Raw genomic sequence first — 23,707 nt, 5'->3', positions numbered from 1 at the left:
AATTATAAAACTTGACATTGTGGCAAGATGCCTTTCCAGTTAAAATAAGTCCAATGCGCAATCTAACTTATTTTGTAAAGGTCTGTTGTCAACTTGTGCAGCCAGTCGTAACCATCACAGCGATATTGTGTACTGTTGTACAGGGGACACAGATACTGTATGTCTGTCCATTTGCAAGTGTGCACGTAGCCCATGCGTGTCTGCACTCTGTACTGGAGCGGTGTCTGGTGATGTGGAGCATGAGGGCGCTTAGATTAGACTGTTACATGACCTCATATAACAGAGCAGTGAGAGCACGCACACACACACACACACACACACACACACACACACACACACACACACACACACACACACACACACACACACACACACACACACACACACACACACACACACACACACACACACACACACACACACACACACACACACACACACACACACACACACACACACACACACACACACACACACACACACACACACACACACACAGAGTGAGGTCCTTACCTCTGGGGCAATGTAGTCTGGGGTGCCACAAAAGGTGCGTGTGGTCATTCCCTCGCCGATGTTCTCTTTACACATGCCAAAGTCAGCGATCTTGATGTGTCCTTCAGCATCCAGCATCACATTGTCTAGCTTCAGATCCCTGTAGGGACAAGGCTCTTGTTTTCATCTACTACACTTGCTATTTAGGATTATTACTTTTAACCCACATTTTGGTTAAATGGTTAATGGTTTAGGCCTTAGCAGGGTGAGTGAGTGGGTAAGCTCTTCTTTCCCTAAAATTGATTCATGAATTTATTGAATATCACAAATGTACCCATGAACACAGTACACCAGAGCTACAATGCAACAGGGAGAGTAACATCCTTTGTTTTTTTTGTGTTTAAACATTATTTTATTGTCTAATTTCTCAATACAAATATGGCTGACCCAACTTGTCTTGTAATATTGTCATTCAATTTGAACTGGAGGGCAACGTACATATGTGATGAATAGACACCATATTGTCATACTGTAGGTACACACCTGTATATGACTCCTTTTGTGTGCAGGAATAAGAGGCCAATAGCAATCTCTGCTGCATAGAACCTGTAATGACATCCAGAGAGAGCAACATCAAAACACCTTCACTGGACAGTAGACAGGCGCACGCGCGCACATCGTGCGTGCGTGCGTGTGTATATAAATATATAAAGTTGTCACGAGAGCAAAGCCTTACTTTTACAAGCTTTTATAAATAAATATGTACGTTGAAATAGATATTAATCGTGCAATAGAGGGTATCCGCATGTATAATGTAAGTGGCAAATTAAGTTGCAAAGTGAGTTTAACGTAGTTTAATGCAATCAGATAGGACTTTTCTGTTTGGATGTAGGGGCAGTCAAGGCCAGAAAGTATTATTTTGCCGCTCGGGGTGCCGGGCAGATATGGCAGCTTTTACTCTGAAAGCCTCGCCCCTTCCGTTCCGTACAAAAACCGGGAGGCATAATGTTGCTTACTTTACCTTGCGTTGATTACGATAAAGTCTCTCTAAAAGTGTTAATATTTTAAACGAGAGGCAGAAATGAAGACAGAAGTATACCCATCCGGTCAAAACCACGGAGAGCTCCCTAGATTACGCACTACGAGCCTTTCTTTCTGAGCGCTAAACAAGGAAGTGAACGGCAGCGCGCGAACAGCAAGGAGTATGGTGCAGAAGGAGAGGCCAAACCCCCAAAAAAGAGAAAAACATCAGAATATTTTTTTTAAATATAATTGTATATATATATATATATATATATATATATATATATAGTGCTAATAAATAAGTTGATGAATGAAATAACTTGTCCGTTTCTATTCCCTGGAGTGTGCAGTCCATTGATACTGATGGAATACAACAAGTACAACTGATGCAACACAACACTTACACTGCCTGGGGCTCCTTGAATTTGCCCACTTGCTGGATATGGTACATGAGATCTCCTCCATTCACATACTCCATGACAAAGTAGAGACGGTCCTGAGAGAGAATGAGAAAAGTCAAGTAAGCTCATCACATTCTGCTTGTAGGACTGCTATTATGGCTCGTGCACACTGCACGATATTTCCTCCGATTATTCTGTCGGGGGGCATTTTTGGCGCTTGCCGACAAAACTCCCGATCTGACGCAAGATCGGGCTTTGATCGCCAAGATTTTGCTTGCTGGGTGTAAAAGGAGCTGCGAGAAGATCCAGCGCCGATAAAAGCACTCGATGCCTTCCTGAGTGTTTCTGAATAACTAGCAGGTTTGATATTTGATTCTGTCGCCGACTGGACATCATACAGTATGAACTGGGTTGCGACTACGCCCCGAGAAGGTATTATAGCCATTAAGAGCACAGGACAGCTGTGCTCACTGCTCACAGCACTGCTGTCTGTCTCTGTCGACTGTATCGATATGATCAGATGATAAAATATATAACCTTTATTCCGTCGGTAAATCCCTGTGTCGTACATATTGGTAGCTAAATTAGCCCAATATTGCTGTCACGCATCGGAATAAACGCTGCAAACTTTTGTACCTCGTACGCTGTGTGTCAGTGTGTGCGTGCGTGAGTGCACATATGGAGACAGACAGAGAATTATGTCATGAAAATCAAGATTTAACGTCCTGTCTATAGCATACGTAGGCTACGCTATGACAAACATTTCGCCATGTATGTGTGTAGCCTATTCCTGTGTGTGTGCACGCAGAGAGAGAGAGAGAGAGAAGGGGCGGGGGGGGGGGGGGCGTCCTGTGTCGGTCTTGCGCTTGTATCACGGTGGGGCTGATCTGATGACTCGCCTACAACTTTAAAGCCATAAGGCTTAAGCAAGCCTCCGAGAACGCGTGCGTTTCATCTTCACAAGAAAAAGAAAAGCCTGGGCAAACGAGCCACATTTCCTGGTCTAGGAGTGGGAGTGAACTACAGCGCAGAGGGGCGTCGCTCCAAATGTGGTGACGTCAGTGTTCAGTGGCAGGTGCTCAGATCTGTGAACCAATAGGATCCACCGCTGTGATCCCAGTGGCATCCCCCGCTCTAGACCAGAAATCAAGCTAGGCTTAAGCCTGCTCCATTCTGAGACAGGATGTTTCTGCAAATAAACCTGCCTCTCACAGACATATCACCTCTAAAGGCCAGACCGCACCAATGCAACTGGTCGCAACTCCTTGCAACAAAATGGTTTTAAGGCCAGTCCACACTAATGCAACTTGCCAACTGCCATTGGGGATAATGTTTGCAAGTAGTGGCATGTTGCAAGGAGTTGCATTGGTGTGGAGTGGACTGGACTTTAACACATGGCACATTCATAATGCGTTCAGAAGAGTTCAAATCATTGCTGGAATGACAGTTCAAGAGAATAAAGGTCCACGCAACGGCATTGTTCCAAAGTGTGTAGTTTACTTTAAAACACAGAAAACAATTACGTTATGGCCACAGTTGGCCTTCATAAGCCTGACATTTACATTGTAGATGTGTTTGAGCAAACAATTAAATTAAATGTCTAATTATTACCAGTAAGGCGCCTGAGTGCTCTAGTTTTCACCAGCTGCCGGGCGCGGCTGCACTAATAACTTTGGGGCAGGCACGTCTAGAGTTTGAAATTTGAATGGACCGGTATAAGTCAAAAGGGAAACATCGAAGAGGAAGGATCGATGGGGAAGGATCAACACATGGAATGTCAGAACAGGTTCTGACATATATCTATATATGGAGATCTAAGGGTTTGAGGTTTGAGGTCAGTAGATGTAGAGTTGCTGGCCAATATTGATGACATCAGGGATCTCCACATATGGGCTTAACTGTGACAGCAGGTCGCATTTACTATGACACCAGGGTCTCCACATGTCACGAGACCTGGGCACCATATATGGTGCTCGACCAACACACTGGTGACCGACCAACCAACCAACACACTGACGGGAAATGCACGATTCCATAGTTACTTGCGCAAGCAGAGCGCGCAAGTAATGTTTTCGCCCGGTCTCCTCCGTCGTGACAGCTGTTCCGCCATTCGATGTTTATGCAGAAAAACATCAAATCTGTGCCTGTTTTGCTGGGACCAAATGACCACAAATGACCATATCTCTTACGTCATCATTTAGAGCTAGTCATACGTATACTATATACATAATCAGTAAAAATAAAATAGCAAATTGTGCCTGATCTGCTGGGACCAGAGTACGTGGTGTGTATATGTATGACTAGCTCTTAATGATGACGTAAGAAATATGGTCATTTGTGGTCATTTGGTCCCAGCAAACCAGGCACAGTTTTACTGTTTTCTTGCATAAACATCAAATGGCGGAACAGCTGGGGGATATCACACATATCAATGATTTATTTGTCTCTGAAAAACTAAAAAGGGATCCAGAATATATCTACAACGATAAAACAGTATTTCTTATATAGATAGAAACTTGACTACGGAAAACGATTTACCAGACTTTTAATCAACCCCCCTTCACTGCCGAGATTGTTGTATTACCTTTAGAGCATACGCTGAATTATTTGGGCTTTTAATCCGCGAAAATCGAGCGAAAAAAGCTTCCCCCGTTTGTTATGAACGGCAGGACCACCCGCCATCTTGGTACACCCGGAAGACGCAGCACAGGAGCCTCCTCCATGAGGCGTTGAACCCCATTCGTTTGCATTGGCCTCAATTTCCCAGAAGCCCTAGCAGCCCACAGCATGTGACGATTTCCGTTTTCCTCATCAGAACAGATGCATCTACTCTCTTTCTCCGCGGCGAAGACGGATTTTCTTTTTAATTATTACATTGCGGCGGATTAAACACATAAAACAAAAGTCGCGTATGTCCGATATGGCAGCGACATTAACCTGGAGTAATCCATTCAAAGCACGGAAACTGTTAATAATACTAGATGTTTATATGTATAAAGTAGGTAGCAAATAGTTACATCTAAACATTAATCATTTCAAACGTTCCTTCACAGAGATACTGAGATTTGACAGTTTACAGCGGTCGAAAGGACTTGCGCGCTCTGCTTGCGCACTAGTTGGCCATTTATGGCCTACTAGTGTGCAACAAGCAAGTATGCACTCGACAGAGTGCAGTTCTAGTTACCCTTATTATTATTATTATTCGAATTGATGATATCTCACATAAAGAAGTGGACCTGTACCCTGTACTGATTACATTTCTGCCAATAAAGTATTCAATCAATCAAACCTCGGCCATGCTGCTATACCATACTGTACATACCACGGTCTGGAAGCAGGAGTGCAGGTATGTGAGGAAGGGCGGTTTGCCTTGCTGTGCCAGGACCCTCTTTTCCACCATGGTGCACTCCACATCGTCATCCTGGATCACCACATCCTTCTTCAGGATCTTTATGGCATACAGCTCCCCTGTGTCCTTCATCTCCACCAGCATCACCTACAGAGAGACACACACACACACACAGAGATGATGGGATAGTCCCTAATGCCGTGACCACGTTGTGATTTGTAGGATTCACCCCAAAACGGGACAGCTCCGTCTAAGAAAGTGGGGGGCCCACAAACAAACTAAATGCTGTTGCACGTCTTTCTCTTTGAGAAGGCAGAGTACAGTATGAGGAATGTATACTGTAGATGCCAACTCTTTCTTTGTCTTGGCCACGGACCTTTGTTGACAGTGATGGAGAAAGCCAGCATGTCTACAGTGTTGAAATTGTATTGCGATTTGGGGATTTTGTACAGTCTGTGAGCGTGTATGCATGTTCTTCCTCTCACCTTGCCAAAGCTGCCTTTCCCCAGCACAGCCAGAAACTCAAAGTCATTGAGTTTCACGAGGTCCAGGCTGCTCAAGAAGGAGGTGCGGTTTTGGTCGTCTTCTTCTGTCGGGCTGGTGGGCTTCTTCGCAGGGCCCATGGCTTTCTGCACTCAAAAGGACAGTGCAGCGGACATTTCATGAAAACATGTGCGTCAAGTGAGAATGTGCACAAGTACAGCACACACACACACACACACACACACACACACACACACACACACACACACACACACACACACACACACACACACACACACACACACACACACACACACACACACACACACACACACACACACACACACACACACACACACACACACACAATGTTGACAGCTAGTTAGAATGCAGAGACTTGAACTGGAGTATGTAGTTTGGGTAAGAAAAAAAAAACTTGGATGATTGTAATTAATGACATAATAACTAAATGCCATCACATTATCCAGAAAAAAAACAACAACAATGTGAACCAAAACAAAACTCAGCCGCACAGAACATCCAGTCATTAACAATCCTGTCGCAGGAGTCAGAATGTAAGGGAATCAAACAGATGTGCTATTATGTTGCAGATGTCCTGAGGTGGTTTCAACAGAAAGATATGGGAGCATATATCGCATGACATTTCATTTTTATTTATTTATTATACTCAAGTTTATTTAAACATATGTTCTATAGTTTTGGTTCCATTACCAAAAAAACGACGCCTTAGCCACTTTCTTCAATTGTTTCTTTCATCTGATTCCTACTGCATATTAGCTGTGACGCACAATTTGTACCTGGCCAACCATGAACCAAAATGCCTTACTGTGAAATGTCTGCAAATGGCTGATTCTCCTTGACGATACTGTGCTCTCAATGGTCAATTAAATGATTACAAAGTATTACCAGACTGTAGTTTTCAAATGACATGCATGTCAAGACAAAGAGAGGTCATCATCACACCTTTACAGTATGTAGACCTCCATTCAAAGAAGAGAAATAATTGCCATCACACCCAATCCATGCTTAATCTAAGAATGGGATTATGTTTACACAAGATAAGAATGTTCGATGTGTTTTACTTTAACCTGAAACATACACACAGACGTGCCCACACAGGCGCGCACACACACACACACACACACACACACACACACACACACACACACACACACAGCAGTTGATAAGGAAGCATTGAAATCATTCTTACTCCACAAATACCACCACATGTGTTGCAACATTCACCGTAATATTCACAAACGTCTGACGTCTGACGAAAGACCCATGCTAAAGGTTTTACCACACTCTCACTAATACAAGCTAGAAGAGTGGGCCATAGTGGCTACGTGTGGATCATAATTACTTTTTGCTCAAGTTGTATAATTACCAAAAGTGAAATTCCAGAACATGTGTGGGATGCCCCCTCCCTCTCTTCGTGCACAGACTGTAGAAGTACAGTAGGCTCATTTCCCATAGCAAAATCAATGACACTCCATGAAAAGCCCATGATCCCAATGGAAATACTGTACAAGGTACAGTACCTAATGAAATAATTTGGCGAAAAACTGATCATTTGAACACGAAAATAATTTACTAATTACTAATTACAAAATTCTATTCAGCTTGTATTTGAACTGAAAAGACAGCGGAGCTGTGTCTTACAGTTGTTATGCTGTGATAGCAATTTCAGAGACATGTATGGTTTTGTCAGTACAGTTATGCACCACTTCTGTAACGCCACTCTGCTGAATACAAGGTAAATATAATCATTATTTTAATGAATTATTTACAAAATACTTGCAGTTGTACTTGAACTACCTAATTTTCCCATAAGGAAAATGTACAGTTAAGGTCCCTGCACACTGCTGCGTCTTTCGGATTTTTAGCTACGTTTTTCCATCGGTTTTCCAAAAAACGCGCCCAGTGTGCAACCACCTTTATTGTCGTTTCTGATAAAAGGTCATTGTCATTGCCAAATATCATGGTTTTAAGAAATGTAATAAAATAAATAATGAATAATGAATATCAAGTGATGATCTTACAAATTTACCTTATAGCCATATCTCGTCATAAAGCACACAGCAACCTACAGTGCTACACACACAAACAAGCTTACTAACTTACTAACTTGAAGCGACTACTTCAACAACTGGCTTGTATGAGAGAGTGAGAGAGAGAGAGAGAGTGGGAGAGTGGGAGAGAGTGAGAGAGAGTGTGAGAGTGTATGTGAGAGAGAGAGAGAGAGAGAGAGAGAGAGAGAGAGAGAGAGAGAGAGAGAGAGAGAGAGAGAGAGAGAGAGAGAGAGAGAGAGAGAGAGAGAAAACTTGGTTTGCCAAGCAGTTTTAGTTTTGTTAATGCCATCAACCAAAGTCTGCTGCTACTGGGAGCGGCAGAGAATCACAAAGCGGAGCAAACCAGACCACACAGGACCACAGCACACCTGTAAGCTTTAGCCAATGAAACGAGCCTGGCTGAGCCGAGCCGAGCAGCCTTACTTCCTTCCTGTCAGACGCACCTGATCAGACTTCTTCACACCTGCCTGGCCCTGAAACCACAGGGGAGAAGTGAGGCACAGTGGCCCACTCGCTTCAGGTAATTGCACTGGTTCTCAAAGTGGGGTCCTGGCAGGGACCCCAGGGGTCCATGAGGGGGCCTGGCTACAGGTCTATAAATCTGACACAGTGCAATTGTAACCTCCATTTGTATAATGTCAGTTATTGGGGTCTTAAAAGGTTTGAGAACCGTAGGGCCAAAATTCCTGTCTCACTTTGTGTGTTTCAATCAAAATAATACTGACACTACACTACAGTACATACAGATACATAGAGATTGACAGACTGACCTTGAATCAAGCTCTAACTTACTTGCTTACTTACGTAGTATGAAATTATAATGTATATTTAGCCAATATATGGATTTCTCTATCAATTTCACGTGCCTAAGATATGAAGCAGTCAGTATGTTTTGAAGACTGATGCTTTAAAATGAGAAGAAACTAAACAAGTAATGAATAAAGAATGAAAGACAGTGGAAAAACACATACAGACAGACAGACAGACAGTAAACGCAGCAGTAAAGCTATTGCTGGCACGAACATACACTTTTCTATTGATACGCAATGGTGACATCTAGTAGTCATAGGTGGTATTGTTTGTGGTTATAAAAAAGTGCAGATATTCACATAATGACAGGAATATTACCACAGACAGACAGACAGACAGACAGACAGACAGACAGACAGACAGACAGACAGAACAAAATGTATACATACAACATACAATTGTGATCATTCTAGTGTTGGAATGTACTAAGAATCATTTTCCTACCAGAGGAGTTTGGTTTGGGGTTTATAACTCCTAAACATCTGTAGCCTATTGTCTCTATTCTGTTGCTCATTAGACTTTATAGATGGACATTATTCTCTCAAACCTTCCCTAGTAATGCCGGAAAAGAGGTAGAAGAAGAATGACATGAACAAACATAGATGGAAAGATAGAAAGGCTCCCGAGGCTGTAGCTAAACGAGTTGTTGTGGTCTGTAATAATAATCACATGATCATACCTGACTATAACAGCATGTGTTGTTTGTAGCCTACATCTAAACAATGTGTAAAAAATAATAATCACTCAATGCTTTTGTAATTATGATTTCCATATCCTGGCCCTTGTGACAGCGACAAAAGTTGAAACAGTCGAGTTGAAACTGATTTTGTGGAGAAAGAAAGGAGCTACTACAGAGTACAGACAATGGTTTACCGCAGGAATGTCATACAGGGTTCTGTTAATTTATTTCTATTATTTAGCCATGTCCTTGAATACAATTATTGTTAGTGAATTGGTTTGCTTTGCAGAGGCATGACACCACATACAAATATTTTTTAAACGAGTGGAGAGAACAAGAAGTCACCGCATACTGTAAGATGAGGGGGGGTGAAAGCAGCAGAGAGAGAAGAAGAAATAAAACCAGGAAGAGAAAACAAATGTGAGAGGGGAGGAGATGAGAGGGAAGGAGAGGACAAGGAACACCAGCGAAGAGAAGGACAAAGAGGACAGACGGGAGAGCTACCTTTCGCTTAATTTGGCAGTCCTGAGAGCGAGGGGGGGCGGGGGAGGAGAGAGGAGGAGAGAAACTCAGGCGTTAGATTGGACAAAGGCAAAAGGAAGAAACATTCGTAGGTCTCGCCCTCCAAACACGCAGGAGAGAACAGGAAGCTGAGGGAAGAAAGAAAGAAGGGGAGACACACAGCAGGGCGAGAAAGACTCAAAAGTGAACACATGAGCACACATTTGCAATGCAGTTCTCAATTCGGGAGTGGTGAATGAACACTGGACTTCATGCCAAAGTCTGGTTATACCAAAGTTAACATCAAGACAAAAGGGTGACCAGTTTTCAGTTCCATGTAAAGTGCAATTATCAGTACCTGGTCCAAGTCATTTTGTTAAAGTAACAGGGTGACAGGAATAGCTGCTATATCTCAATAATGAGTTCTGTTGAATTTGTCAAAATTAAGTTGCAGTAGGGATACAGAGGACTACTCCTTGGATACGTAATTCTTAGGGCTTTTTTGGTCCAGCAATTGAACGGGGTAGGCAAACAGTAGGCAAAGTTGACAAAGTGTAAATATGAACTGCTTGTCACTGAATGGCCACCCTAGAAAGGACAGAAGTCATGCCAGAACTCGGCAAAGCTTTCACACTAAACTAAATGTAATTAATTCAATCCATGCCTGAAATTAATAAAAGTCCTGTCTGGCCCACTTTCATCAAAATAAGACATTACATTTACTTCAAAACAGAGCAGCAGCAACGTTGTCTAATGTCAAGATCAGATGAGCATAGTTAGGGAAAGTTAGCAAATTATTTTGACCAATCTGCAAAATAAACGCTTTCTTCACAAATCGGTTCATAAAGGTGTCTACTAAAGGCCTATTCATACTCCAGCTTTCGGTGAAGAGGTGACCATCGCTATCACCAAAAACTAACAACATGAGCCTGAGCCGCAGTGAAGAGCAAACCACCGCTCTCCCCAGCCCTTCTCTCACTCACTCCAGGCAATGTGATTGGTCTAGAAGTTGTTATGTCCAGACGACGTGTTGTTAAAATGCTGGATTTATTCAATTGACCAATTGACACATTAGGTATTACATTATGTCCAATAGGTGCCGTCAGTCACACACAAAACCTCATAACACAACAAAAGTTGGGTGAGAGGCCCCCTTGGTTTTGCAAGCTGAGCTCCCGATGTAAAAACAAACAAACTCCCGAAACAGAGCAGCGAGAGAATGAGAGAACAAAGGAATTAAATAATAGAGACAGCGCAGAAATAGAATAGGAAAGGAACAGAAAAGGACCAGAAAGGAATAGAATAGATGCAGATAGGCAGTAGAGAGAAGGCAGAGGGAACACAATGGATGAATTTGAGGAAGTGTTGGCCATGGAGGGTATGAGCACGGTGATGGACTATGAGCAGCGCCATCAAAACCACCGTTCTGGTGTGGTGACCACTGAATAGGTGGCCACCTCTTCAACCAAATCTGGACTATGAATAGGGTACTAGAGTACTCAAGTAGGCCGGGAGAGGCTTATTGTCGGTATCAGTCGGTAACACGCGGTAGTCTGTCCCCCGTTACAATGCGCTCCCAGTACTTACCGCAGAACGTGCTGCACCCAAGCCATGCTACTCATATACACGGAGTTGGCGGTGCTCGGGATCGAATCCATGAGTGACCTTTGTGGTCCAAAGGCGAGAGCTCTACCGACAGAGCTAACCGGACACTACTAACACCTCTCAATTTGTTCCAACCAAACTCCCATGGGACACTTCGTGGGAGCCAATCAAAGTACTCTACTCTAAAAAACAGGAATAGAATATATATATATAGACAATATCCAAAATCACAGACAATATCGAGTCTCTTTCCTATTATCCCACGATTTTTGTAACCCATTTTTCACCCAGTGTCAATTATCTAATGTAATCCTGGGCGCTACGCTTCCTCTGCCAACCTGGGGGGGGCAGTGGACTGACATCATGCTTCCTTCTATGCATGAGGAGTCCAAGCTGCTTCTTTTCACCTGACAGGGGAGAGTTTCCCCGGCCGGACGTAGCGCGTGGAAGGAACACGTTATTCCGACCAGTTCCTTTCCCCATCAGGCGCCCCGGCTGGCCAGGGGGAGGTAGTTTTAGAGACCAGGATTACTGCATGTTTTTTGTGAGGGTACCTATCCTAGGGAAAGAAAAGTACAAGCAATAATAACAACTGCATAAACTGTTGAAGTTTGAAATAAATTTCTAGCATAAAGTAAGTGGAAGTAGTAGGATGCCAAAAAAAGTGGCAAAACTTAGAATAAATAAATATAAACTGTACAGAACAAGTGTGTGCTCGCCAGAGCGAGTCCACAATAACAACAACAACTATTTGGCTTTCATACAGTATTTTGAAATTGATAAATCTTTCTTTCATTCAAAAGATATTTTGAATTATTATGTTGAATTAATACAGAGGGAATAAATGCCACTAGAGTCATCTCTTTTACTACAGATTCACAATGTTGCTTGTTTGATGATTTCACACCAGATCAGGCAGCGAGATGTCACAGCTTGCAGGCAGGAAAAGAGTAGTTATAAACACCTTTTATGAGGGATCAAGTTGTATCCTGTGTGAATTTAGAGTGCATGCATGCTATGGGTGCGAGAAATTATGTGAATGTGTGTTTTTCAGTGTTTGTTTGCTAATGTTCTAATGAGCAGAGATACTAGTTCTATAGAGTGTCGCAGTTCAGAACGACGAGGGCACCAGGAAATAATTCCCCATTCATTTTTCCCATAGACGCTTCAAAAAGTATTTATTTAAAGACCTTTAAAGCCTCGGACAAAGCCAACTCGGCAGGTGACAACTCATGACAATAAACACATTTTTTTGGGCCGAACAAACAAGTCTCGACTGATAATGTGTTGGTCCCTTCATTCTACATTAGTACACATCCACTTTAGGGGGTTTCATTTCGAGGAGAAGCTCAGTTATATTTAAGAAATGTAAAATGATCAAAGGAAGCTGGGCACAGAGCCAGTGCTCAAATGACAGAGATCAAGTGATGACCCTGGTGAGCTAACAGAGGTCATCAAGAGGTGCGACTGTCAGGCTGTCACTTTTAATTGACAGGAACCTGTAGCAGTTAATTATCGTCTCCAGATGCTGCTGCATCAGGTGTCAAAGTTGTGGGCGGCCCCGCCCGCACTGTCATGCGGAGAAATGACAGTCGAAACAGGATGAAGACGCAACTGTCAGGGTTTAACTAGGTGTGATTAGTTAGATTGGAGTGGATTAGGGAAGGCATAGGGGTAGCCTTCATGGGTTTAGCAGGCTAAGTGGACTTTATCTCTGTGAAACCCGTGGCGCTAACAGACTCACTGTGACACAGCAATATTGTCACCTTACGTTTCACACAACATGTACATACATAAACAACAAACAAAAACATACTGTAAGAGACAACCAGAAGAATGTAAACAACGGAGGTGAAGTATAATAGTGTTGTGTACTGTGAAGCTTCACATTCACGTTTTTGAAACACACAAACTGCACACTCTTGATGAGACTTTTGTCAAACTTTCACCTAACATTCTATGCAGTAAGCAATGACAGCTAAACATGGTGTTCGTTTCTTCTATCCCAGTCCTCACCTCAAATTTCTGTCTCAGCTCCTCGTTGCCATCATCCTCCTCCGAGATGGGCACGTTGTAATACTCTCCTTCCTCCTGGGCCAACATCTTGTACCTGACAGAGAGAGAGAGAGAGAGAGAGAGAGAGAGAGAGAGAGAGAGAGAGAGAGAGAGACAGAGACAGAGACAGAGACAGAGACAGAGACAGAGACAGAGAGAGAGACAGAGACAGAGACAGAGACAGAGACAGAGACAGAGACAGAGACAGAGACAGAGAGACAGAGAGACAGAGAGACAGAGAGACAGAGAGACAGAGAGACAGAGAGACAGAGAGACAGACAGAGACAGACAGAGACAGACAGAGACAGACAGAGACAGACAGACAGACAGACAGACAGACAGACAGACAGACAGACAGACAGACAGACAGACAGACAGACAGACAGACAGACAGGGGCGGAGATGAGAAATGAATAACTTGGTCAATTTTCTTCATATTTGACAGTTCAGAATCCTGTACCTGTTTCCATTATTCATTATTGCAGTTACTGATTATATTTGCTCACATTAACCTTAAAGGCTAACACTCATGTTTGATACACATTTCAGTTAATCGACTGCCTTAGTCTAAACAAGAAACAACTATGCTTAATTCAGACTTATTTAAGACTTTCTCTGTGTTCCTAGAATTCCCATGATGTAATTCACAAGAAAGCATTGGCCTGGCATGCCAAGTAGTCAATGGACACCATTACATGAATCTGACTCATATTTTCTGATGTCAAAATCCCTATACAAGAACAAGGTCACAGCCACTCAGGGTAGAGGCTAAATACCAGGAAGTAAGAGTTATAGTTGTCACACTCAGGTATTTTGAATTATCAGTACAACCTCTGTGTTCGCAATAGAGTTTCAGAGACACAGACGATCAGTGTTGGCTGGGAATGGAATGTTGGTTAGCCCTACAACAAATATAGAGGCAATGTTAGAATTCCTGGTTTCCCGTTAACAAACTGAGGGATCTTCACATCTGCTGTAAAAAGTGTCGAAAAGTAATCGAGGCCTTGTTGTGAAGAGTTGAGAAGAGACCAAAGGGAGTAAGGAGGAGAAGGAAACCTCCCAAATATACTGTACAGTATGAGTATGCCACCCAAAACTATTACCAATTAAAGAGAGTTGCTGGCTAAGGTCTGTAACATTAAAATTTGTTCCGTTTGTGCAATACATTTAGGTCAAATAAAGGGACCAGTTGTGGGGCAGCAACTAAGTTTGTCAAAAACTGAGAGAGACTGATGAAGGGGTGTTGTATTGATGGTGCTGAATGTTGGTGCTCATCACGATGTTGAAGGTGACTGCCATGGGGCTAGTGGCGGGAGCATCATAGTGGCTTTGTTTATTTATTTCAATTTATTTTTGTATTAGTCATTATCGTTTTTTGGGTTTTTTTTTTTTTTTTTTGTCTTGCACACATACTGTATGGCTCCAAAGAACCACAGCGGCCAATGAGGCATCTATTTTTTAAATATCTATGGCTACAACAGGTAGGATGACACCTACCAGCCATCGGCAGGGGCCTTCATTAGCTCGGACACTCCGAAGGACAGTGCTCCCATGAAGTCATTCCTGGTGGTGCGGTCCCAGTCCCATACCTCCACAGACAGTCTGCGGTCCTTATCTTGAGCCTTCAGCTTGCTGGACAACACACAGGGTAACACAAGACCAGCACAAGTTAGTGATGGGTCAATATGTCATTCAAAGTGTACTCAATTGCTAAATTGAGACAAAATACTGCAGGCGTTTCTAAATATTCATATTGCACTGATGTGTATTGACTTTGAGCAGATAGATTGTTTTTTATCTTTATTTTTTTTTCTCCCATAATTAAATTAACCCATTTTGTCAATTATCTAATGTAATCCTGGGATCTACACTCCCTCCGCCAACCCAACACGTTCCACCAGTTTAGAGACCAGGATTACTGTTTTTTGTGAGGGTACCTCACGGTACAGGCACGGATTGCCAAAATTGTACCCATGCAGAACGGACAGGAAACAGTCACGGCCATGCCTTCGATCCGGCGGAGACAATAACTAAACATGCATATTCATATCGATCATATAATTATCTAACATATAATTAACGGAATGTCTGTCTGAATGTCTGTCTGATTGAATGAATGTCTGAAACACTGTTGCTGCTCCTCACTGGCTGCACCAATCGCTCAGAATTTTCACACAGGCTACAGTGGAAAGATAAAGGTCTTGTCAAATTCTCAGATCTCTATGAGAGAAATGTATTCAGTAGTTTTGAGAAAATTCGTACCAAATATGATCTACCCCACAATAATCTTTTCCGATACTTTCAAGTTAGAGATTTTGTTAAAAATCTATTTCCCTCCTACCCTGAGAAACCAGCAAATAAACCATGGGACAACCTCCTAATACTGCATCCTGGGCAAAGGGGCCAAATCTCAGTTACTTACCAATCTCTTATGAGATTAAACATCCTCCCTATGGACAAAAATAGGAATAGGTGGGAGACCGAGCTGGGTTAAACATTTCTTGATGAATGGTGGGATGTGGCTATTGATCGAGTCAACAAATCAACATCATGTGCTAGACTAGGCCTCATTCAATTCAAAGTCTTTCATAGACTTCATTACTGCAAATCTAAACTTGCTGCAATATATCCTGGAATTGATGATAAATGTGATAGATGTGCTCTCTCACCAGCTAATCACACACACATGTTCTGGTCTTGCCCGAAGCTGGTACATTATTGGACTAAAATATTAGAGATTTTGTCTGATATATTTGAGGCTCGTTTGGAGCCGTCACCACAGATCGCTATTTTTGGAGTGCCATCAGATTTTGAACTTCTAACCCAGAAACAGTCTAATATGGTAGCATTCGCCACACTGATAGCAAGACGTAGAATATTGTTGGGATGGAAATCCCCAACTTCCCCTTCTATAGCTATGTGGCTTAAGGATATTATGGGATTTTTAAAATTGGAAAAAATAAAGTTTACAATTAGAGGTTCAACAGAACGGTTCTTTTCTAGCTGGCAAGTAATTTCCGGCTGGTAATTTCTAGCTTTATTACCTACTTTGAGAATCTGAGAGTACTTCCGACAGACTAATTGAATCAATACTATGTATGTTTTTTGCATTCTCATAATGATAGAACTGTGTATAGAGGGTGATATATGACAACGTTCCGAACACAATCTTTTCCAACATAACTTGTGACTGACTATTTCTTGAACTCGACTTAACCCAACTCATAATTGTATTTATTTTGTTTTATTTTATTTTTTGTTATTTATATTGTTTTTGTTATCTGTGCTTAAATTATTATATTTGTATCCTGTTTATATCATATGTCTGTATGTATGTTTGTTTTTGTATGTCTGTACTAAATTATTAATGTTATTTTTTATATTGTTTTGATGATGACGATAACTGGGGGGAGGGATGGGGTGAGGGAGAAAAAAAATGGTATGTTCAAACTGTACTCAATTGTTGAAAAACCTATTACCAATAAACATATATTATGGAGGTCTTAACGAAGCCCTTTTTCAATTTAACAAATTTAACGCTGTTAAATTTGTTAAATGTATTAGTAAATTCAATTTTCCCATGCACTTATACAGTATGGGAAAAAGCGAAAACTTTCTCTCAAACCGTATGGGCTACAGTTACAACACACCTCAACATACATACAGTACAGTACATCAATAATATGATTGATTAAATCGCATTACCCACACTGTACATATATTCGAATGGGTAAGGACTAGTTACAGTTAACTAAACAAATTGAGCAGGCTGAGGGACTGTGAGGGAGGGTGTCACCCTTCACCACTTCCCATCAACTCACAACTTAAAGGATTCATTCCAGATGGGATTGAGGTTGTTGTGGATGGTTTTGGTCTTCTGTTTGGTGTCACTCTTGGGGTCTGGTATGAGCTTGAGCTTCACGTAGGGGTCAGACAGGCCGTTGGGGTCCATGGGAATCAGATTCCTTCCTTCTTTCACTGTGGAAAGAGAGAGACAGCAAAATGGCTTATTGTACAGACTAATTGCAAGCACTCGTTTTTTTATCCTCTGAACAGATATTTTCATGTACACTTTACAGTATAATAATTAATTGTGCATGTTTGGTCAATGAATCTATATGGCTACAAATAAAGTAGCTCATCAATCACTGAATGGACAAATGAATGGTTTATATTTATAACCACACACAGCGACAATTGTGTCTCTGACAATGCAATCAAAAATAAGAGTAGGTACACATCCAGGGAACGGGTGTACAGCTTCAAACAAAAGATGAGAGTAATAAAAGCACTGTATCTAAACTGTCGTGGTCTAATTCCTGAGCGGGAGCCGACTCTCCCCTCTCCCTGGGTTTCTGTATTTAGCTGTTCTGTAAAGAAAGACAGACACCCAGGACTTAGCACCCCATTAGCAGTGATGCCAGTGAACCATGCATGGAGCACTGCCAGACCTGGCAACCACATATTCATGCGCGTGCTCACACGCACAGGCAGAGGCACGGTAGCACACTCTGTACTACAGAGTGTGTACATGTGTGTGCATGCAGACTACAGAGTCTGCAGTCTGCATGCACACACATACTGTACACACATGGAAAAGACAAAGCACTCATGGAAATGTGTGCTGTCTCACACACCGCTGCACACGGACACACATCCCCAAAGAGAATGAATGCAGGGGCACACATGCACGGACGCACACACAATTACCAAGTATTTCCACAGACAGACAGGCTTAAGCCTTGCCAGGCAAGCCCTTGACCCCGGAGACCCTGGGAATGTCCTCCTCATGTGGCAGTGGCACTGCCCATCACAATACAGTAGTGATGATACTAATAATAATAACAGACGTTCCACTTGGAAAGGGAGGCAGAAAAGTAATATCTGTTTTGATGAAACTGAAACTTTCAAAATGAACTCCGAACTGGACTCTCAACAAAATGAGTACCGGTATACAATATACAAAATATTTGAATCTACAATTATTATAATGGAATACTAATTTCAATTTAACTGACAACACGGCTACATCCTTATTATTTGACTGTTTTAATAAATCCGTAGCACTTGGAAGGAGCACGTTATTCCACGTCTTCCCCCACAATCATCTAATATTTGACTCTTGATTGGTACCATTTAAATTATAGATGTCTTTGCGGAAATGTGTTTTGTGCCAAGCAGTTATTGGGAAACAAAAAAACAACACATCTACACAATACAAACAGATCACACTGACAATACGTCATAGCTCCTCTCTTGCAGAGATTGAAAAATAAACAAAAGGCTAACAGTCATATTTCCAAGAGGCATCACATTGGATTATATTTTATGCACAGAATTTCGATGGGGCCTGCTTGTTCAGAAGTCCTATACTTATGGGCACAAACGATCTTCTATCCCTAGCAATATTTTTCCCCTTCCTGAGTACATAGGTCTCATAGATTGATGTCATATACTCTCAAGTCGTACCCCAGCTATTTTGATGGATACATTGATGATTTTATAGTTTGTTCTTATTAACCAATGATAAGTCTCAGTCTGCACATAAAATGCAGCCTCTGCTGACCATTCTTATTATACATTATGCTAGGCTCTGTGCAAATAATTTCTCCTTATGTGCTCTTACAACCTCTGGCAGAGGGCTAATGAATGGAAATATTAACAAGCTTCTCCACTTCTTTGCAGCCTAGAACGGGAGAATTGTTTATTTTTATTTTTATGATGTGATCATTGACAAGGGCAAAAGTCGCTGTGGCTCGCCCTCTAGGCATGGGGATAGAATATCCTGCAGAAAATGCACAGCCAGAAAATAAACCTACGTCTTGTTAGAGGCTTTTAAACAAACACAAACAAACAAACAAACATCTAAGATTTAAGGGGGGAGAGAGAGAGAGAGAGAGAGAGAGAGAGAGAGAGAGAGTTAAAAAGAGATTATGCTTGAGGGGGAACAGGATACTGAAAATTATTATCTGAAAAATGTAAGCTTGTCTTGCAAGAAATCATCTTTATGTGTGTATTAGGTTTCAAGATGTGAATGCGATGAGAAGTCAGCCATTTGGCCCAAGGGACACAATGGGCCTTCAAAGACCGTATGGACCCTGAAGAATAATCTCATAATTTCACTTTAATACATTTGGACACAAGTTCCCATAATGTGATTGAGTGAGAACAGAATGTAACAAAACAAATTAGCAAAGGGCTAAATTGCCTTGCCAGCACGTCTCCTCCTATATCTCCAGACGAATATGTTATTATAATACCATTGGGAAATGACTAACGCAATAATATCATCACAATAATAATGAACACATTTACACAGGCTAAAAGACTGCATGATACGAAGAAATAAATCCAGTAGTCATCCATCTAACTGACAATCTTTCTGTCCATTAGACCAATCAGTTGACAGTGAGTGGCTGTGAGAAGGAGAAACCCTGAATGCAGTGGGCATAACTCAGACAAGCATGTTTGACTCCAATTATGTTGCTGCTCTGATCACCAATATGGCTAAGTGCATTCCTATGCTTAACAATTTAAACCCTATACTTTTAGTTGATCAGGGTTTCCTAGGACTCTATAGTAAGTCCGCTCAACGCCAAATCTGTTTGCCAAAAATAGCTGATCTCTGATCTACAAGCTCACAATGTATCGCAACACAACCTGTTTTGAGCTTGTAGATCTGCTATTTTTACTGAATATTTACCTCAGAATAGGGGCACTAAGGTTCATTAATATGAAGCAAACCAATATACATGCGCAGAATCATCACCGTTGCAGGTCATTTTTTACATTCTCTAAAATTAACTGTGAACTTGTAGATCGGCTATTTTCAGCAAAGAGGTTTGGTGTACAGGGAGAAAAGGGCAGACCAAGTACAGAGTTAAAGGTCACGTTCACAAAGTATTGAGGATTTAAGTAAGTTAAAAAAACACATTTAACATGAATTGTTTATGTACTGTAGTGGGGTCCCTGCTTCATCTCTCTCTCAGCTAAGGGCCCTTGGCCTGAAAAACGTTGAAGACCCCTGTTCTAAGGTGTCTGATAGACCTACCTATCTGGAACTATTATGGTCTATTGCTCCTGGAGTTATGCCCCAGTGAGAGATTCTGCAGAGAGAGCGATTTGGTGGCTTGTAGAAGATAATATAAACTAGAAAAAGTGCCCTTCTGGGCACAGGTCTCCACCAGGATTTCTTCCTCAGCCTAGTGGGAATATGCGTGCACAGTTTCATCGCAATCGGACGCTGCGTTGAGGAGTTGTGGCGATTTGTACAGCACTCCTGTGAACTTTGGAAGCCAATCTTAACCAATCAGGATGGAGTGTGAGAAATCTGAAAGACCGGTTTCGTTGAATGGCTCTAGAGAGACTGTGTACCAATTTGCGTGATGTTTGGACAAAATCTGTAGGTGTACTGTGCAAAAACTTGTTTTGCACAAATTGGCCTCCTGGTGGCGCTATAACAGGCCGTTCTGGAAAGTTTGGGGCAGAGGTTCATCGTTGGCATCCAGGGAGTGTGTGTGCAAAATTTGGCATCGACCGGGTTGTTTTGCACAAAGCGGCCTCCTGGTGGCGCTATAACAGGCCGTTCTGGAAAGTTTGGGGCAGAGGTTCATCGTTGGCATCCAGGGAGTGTGTGTGCAAAATTTGGCATCGACCGGGTTAACGGTGGCCGAGATTAGCTGTTCACGGACACACGGACACACACACGGACGGACGGAGTGCAAAACATACTCTCCCCACATGCCTTCGGCCTGGTGGAGACAATAATATAATGATGATGATAACGTCATCTGCAAATTCCAATTATGTTGACTTTTGAGAAGAGCCAACAATAATTTACAATGACTGAGTTATTTGAGATAAAATAAATCCAGTAGCCTATCCAGCCCACAAGATTAAAATTCAACCCAAAGTTGTCAATATGTTTCCCAACTAAAAGCTCACTTGTTGAATGAGAGTTAAATGAATGATGAAAATCAATGAAGAAAATCAATGAAGGGTAACTTTGCAGGTGTCCCATAGAATTCTTCTGTTGGCTAACTAGCAGATATGTGGTGGTGCCCTTCAACCACATGTAAAGAAACAGGTGAAGCCAATAAGCAATCCTAGCGGTCATCTTGTCTGTTATATAGATAGACCATATTCACATGGTGCCCATCTTGCCATTAAGTTAATGAAATGCCAACACAGCTGCCATGAGAATATGGTCTATTAGTCAGTCTTTCCTGGAAAATGGAAACAGTTTCTAGTCTCCAAAGGTTTTCCTCCTGCCAGACTGGGTATACTGTAAGTAGGTACTAGGTAGGTAAGGCCACTCCTCTGCTGACAATAAACAGCAGAAGAAAAGTCAAAAACTCACAGTGCCCGAGGATGCAAATCGGGTGATTTACATAATTATCTATACAGTTGAAAATCATCACTTTAGCTACAGTGCCATTAAAAGGTCATTTCCAATGCAATCTCCTCCCAACAGACACAGATGTAATTCCAGCCTGGGCCTGTAGGGGGAAACCTAGACTACACTATTTTTCATTCTCATTCTGTTGTTTTCTGTTGCTGAGACCACCCAGTTTGAACTTTATGGTTTAGCTCATCTCCATAATACAAGCTAATGATGCGTCTAGTTTGTGTGAGGGCGTGCGTGCATGCTCATGTGTTGTGCATGTGTGCAGTGTCAAGACGTGCAGGCGCAGCGTTCCTTCTGTACTGGACTGAGGAGGCTAAATGGCTAAATATGGTAATCAAAGTCGTTATGGAGAAGGATCAGGAAAACGTGACACTTGGTCGGTGTTTGACACAGCATTTTCCACACAAAACTTGTGAAGAGCCCTCAACAGCTCTTAAGTGTGTCCCTCAAGTGTCACGAACCCTTCACTCCGTCATTGATATTTCATTCAAAGATGGATACACACTCGTAAAAAAAACACACACACGTTAGCACATCAGCAACCAGGGCATCTTAACAGTTGCTGGGAAACACAAAACAGGAGGTCTTACTACAAACAAGAAATGGAGACGCCCTGGACACTCCAGCATGCCAAACTGAGATATACAAGAAATCACCAATCATAATAGTAGATTTTAGATTTATGTTTTTAGGTTATTGGATTTTTAGATAGGCAATTGCATTTTAGATTTGTCGTTTTATATTGTAATAAGTAAAATAATTCAGTGTGGCACTCCTTGTTTAAGGAGAGCAATCCGTCTAATTCCCCTGCTCTAAATGGGGTTCAGGTTGACCACATTTTCGGCCTTGGGTATAATTAAGTATTAAATGAAACAGGAACAGCATTACAGCAGTTTTTGATGAAGGACTTCAAGGTCTAATAATAATGACGTCATCAATATGATAAGGAGACCGGGCCTTCTCTCATGCTGCCCCTACATTGGGAGATTGTTAGAACAATCTCCCACACATCAAGTCCAGCCCCACCACTGGGAAATTTGTAATTGAACCTAAACAAAGACCCACTTTTTCTCTCTCGCTTTTAGCTCAGTCTGAGGGTGATTAATTGTCTATGTTTACATAATGACTACTTCAATGCAACTTTTCATACTTTCATACTTCATACTTTTAATCTTGATATCGTTGTTTTTCTTGATGGGAAAGTACTTTGGATCAGTAAAAATGAGAAAAAGGCAGCACACAAAATCATTTTCCCATAAGAAGACCTCCTAGGTCGAAACGTTGGATAATAATAAATATACAGCATCGTGGCTACGAGTGTGCGGCCTTTTTCTCATTTTTACTTATTTACTGCCTTAGGCCAGCACCTCACCAACACTGGTGTGCGCCCTTTCCTGTTTTGTCTACAAAGGACTTGACTTGCCCAGTCTTGCCCAAATATGAAGTTGGGGACGTACTGTAGGGGCGGCGTTGGCTCAGGGGTAGAGTGCCTGGATGGTAACCAAGGTTGCCAGTTCAAACCCGAGCTCCCCCAGAGTTAGTGTTGAAGTGTTCTTGAGCAAGACTCTGAACCCCTAATTGCTCCTGATGTGCTGGTTGGTGCCTTGCATGGTTTCCGCCAGCATCAGTGTATGAATGTGTGTGTGAATGGATGTATGTAATGCACAATCTATGTAAAGTGCCTTGGATAAAGGCGCTATATAAATGCACCATTTACCATTTTTAACATTTACTGTACTGGCCACAGCCTATAGCGACAATGGAGCTGAGATTTTAAATAAAATAAAATCCCTCACCCAAACACAGGCC

General features: G+C 42.0%; 1 protein-coding gene across 2 annotated transcripts in view; it reads right to left on the bottom strand.

Moving 5' to 3' along the window:
• The window catches only part of LOC310859462 (protein kinase C alpha type-like), a 143,126-nt gene that overhangs the window by 29,167 nt on the left and 90,252 nt on the right, over window positions 1-23,707 (bottom strand). Inside the window, exons 7-15 of one of the 2 annotated variants that reach the window (XM_083766012.1) lie at window positions 17,313-17,469; window positions 14,989-15,123; window positions 13,453-13,546; window positions 8,285-8,314; window positions 5,751-5,894; window positions 5,239-5,412; window positions 1,920-2,011; window positions 1,036-1,098; window positions 514-652 (exon numbers count right to left, since the gene is read on the bottom strand). In XM_083766012.1, the coding sequence (XP_083622138.1) occupies window positions 514-652; window positions 1,036-1,098; window positions 1,920-2,011; window positions 5,239-5,412; window positions 5,751-5,894; window positions 8,285-8,314; window positions 13,453-13,546; window positions 14,989-15,123; window positions 17,313-17,469 (1,028 nt within the window). The remainder of the gene's footprint in view (window positions 1-513; window positions 653-1,035; window positions 1,099-1,919; window positions 2,012-5,238; window positions 5,413-5,750; window positions 5,895-8,284; window positions 8,315-13,452; window positions 13,547-14,988; window positions 15,124-17,312; window positions 17,470-23,707) is intronic. The other variant, XM_083766013.1, reaches the window with a different exon arrangement.

The sequence above is a fragment of the Protomyctophum parallelum genome (assembly GCF_964188405.1).
Source record: "Protomyctophum parallelum genome assembly, chromosome: 5".
NCBI lineage: Eukaryota > Metazoa > Chordata > Actinopteri > Myctophiformes > Myctophidae > Protomyctophum > Protomyctophum parallelum.
The sequence above is the reverse complement of the archived record's forward strand: the minus strand, read 5'-3'. Positions and strand labels throughout refer to the sequence as shown.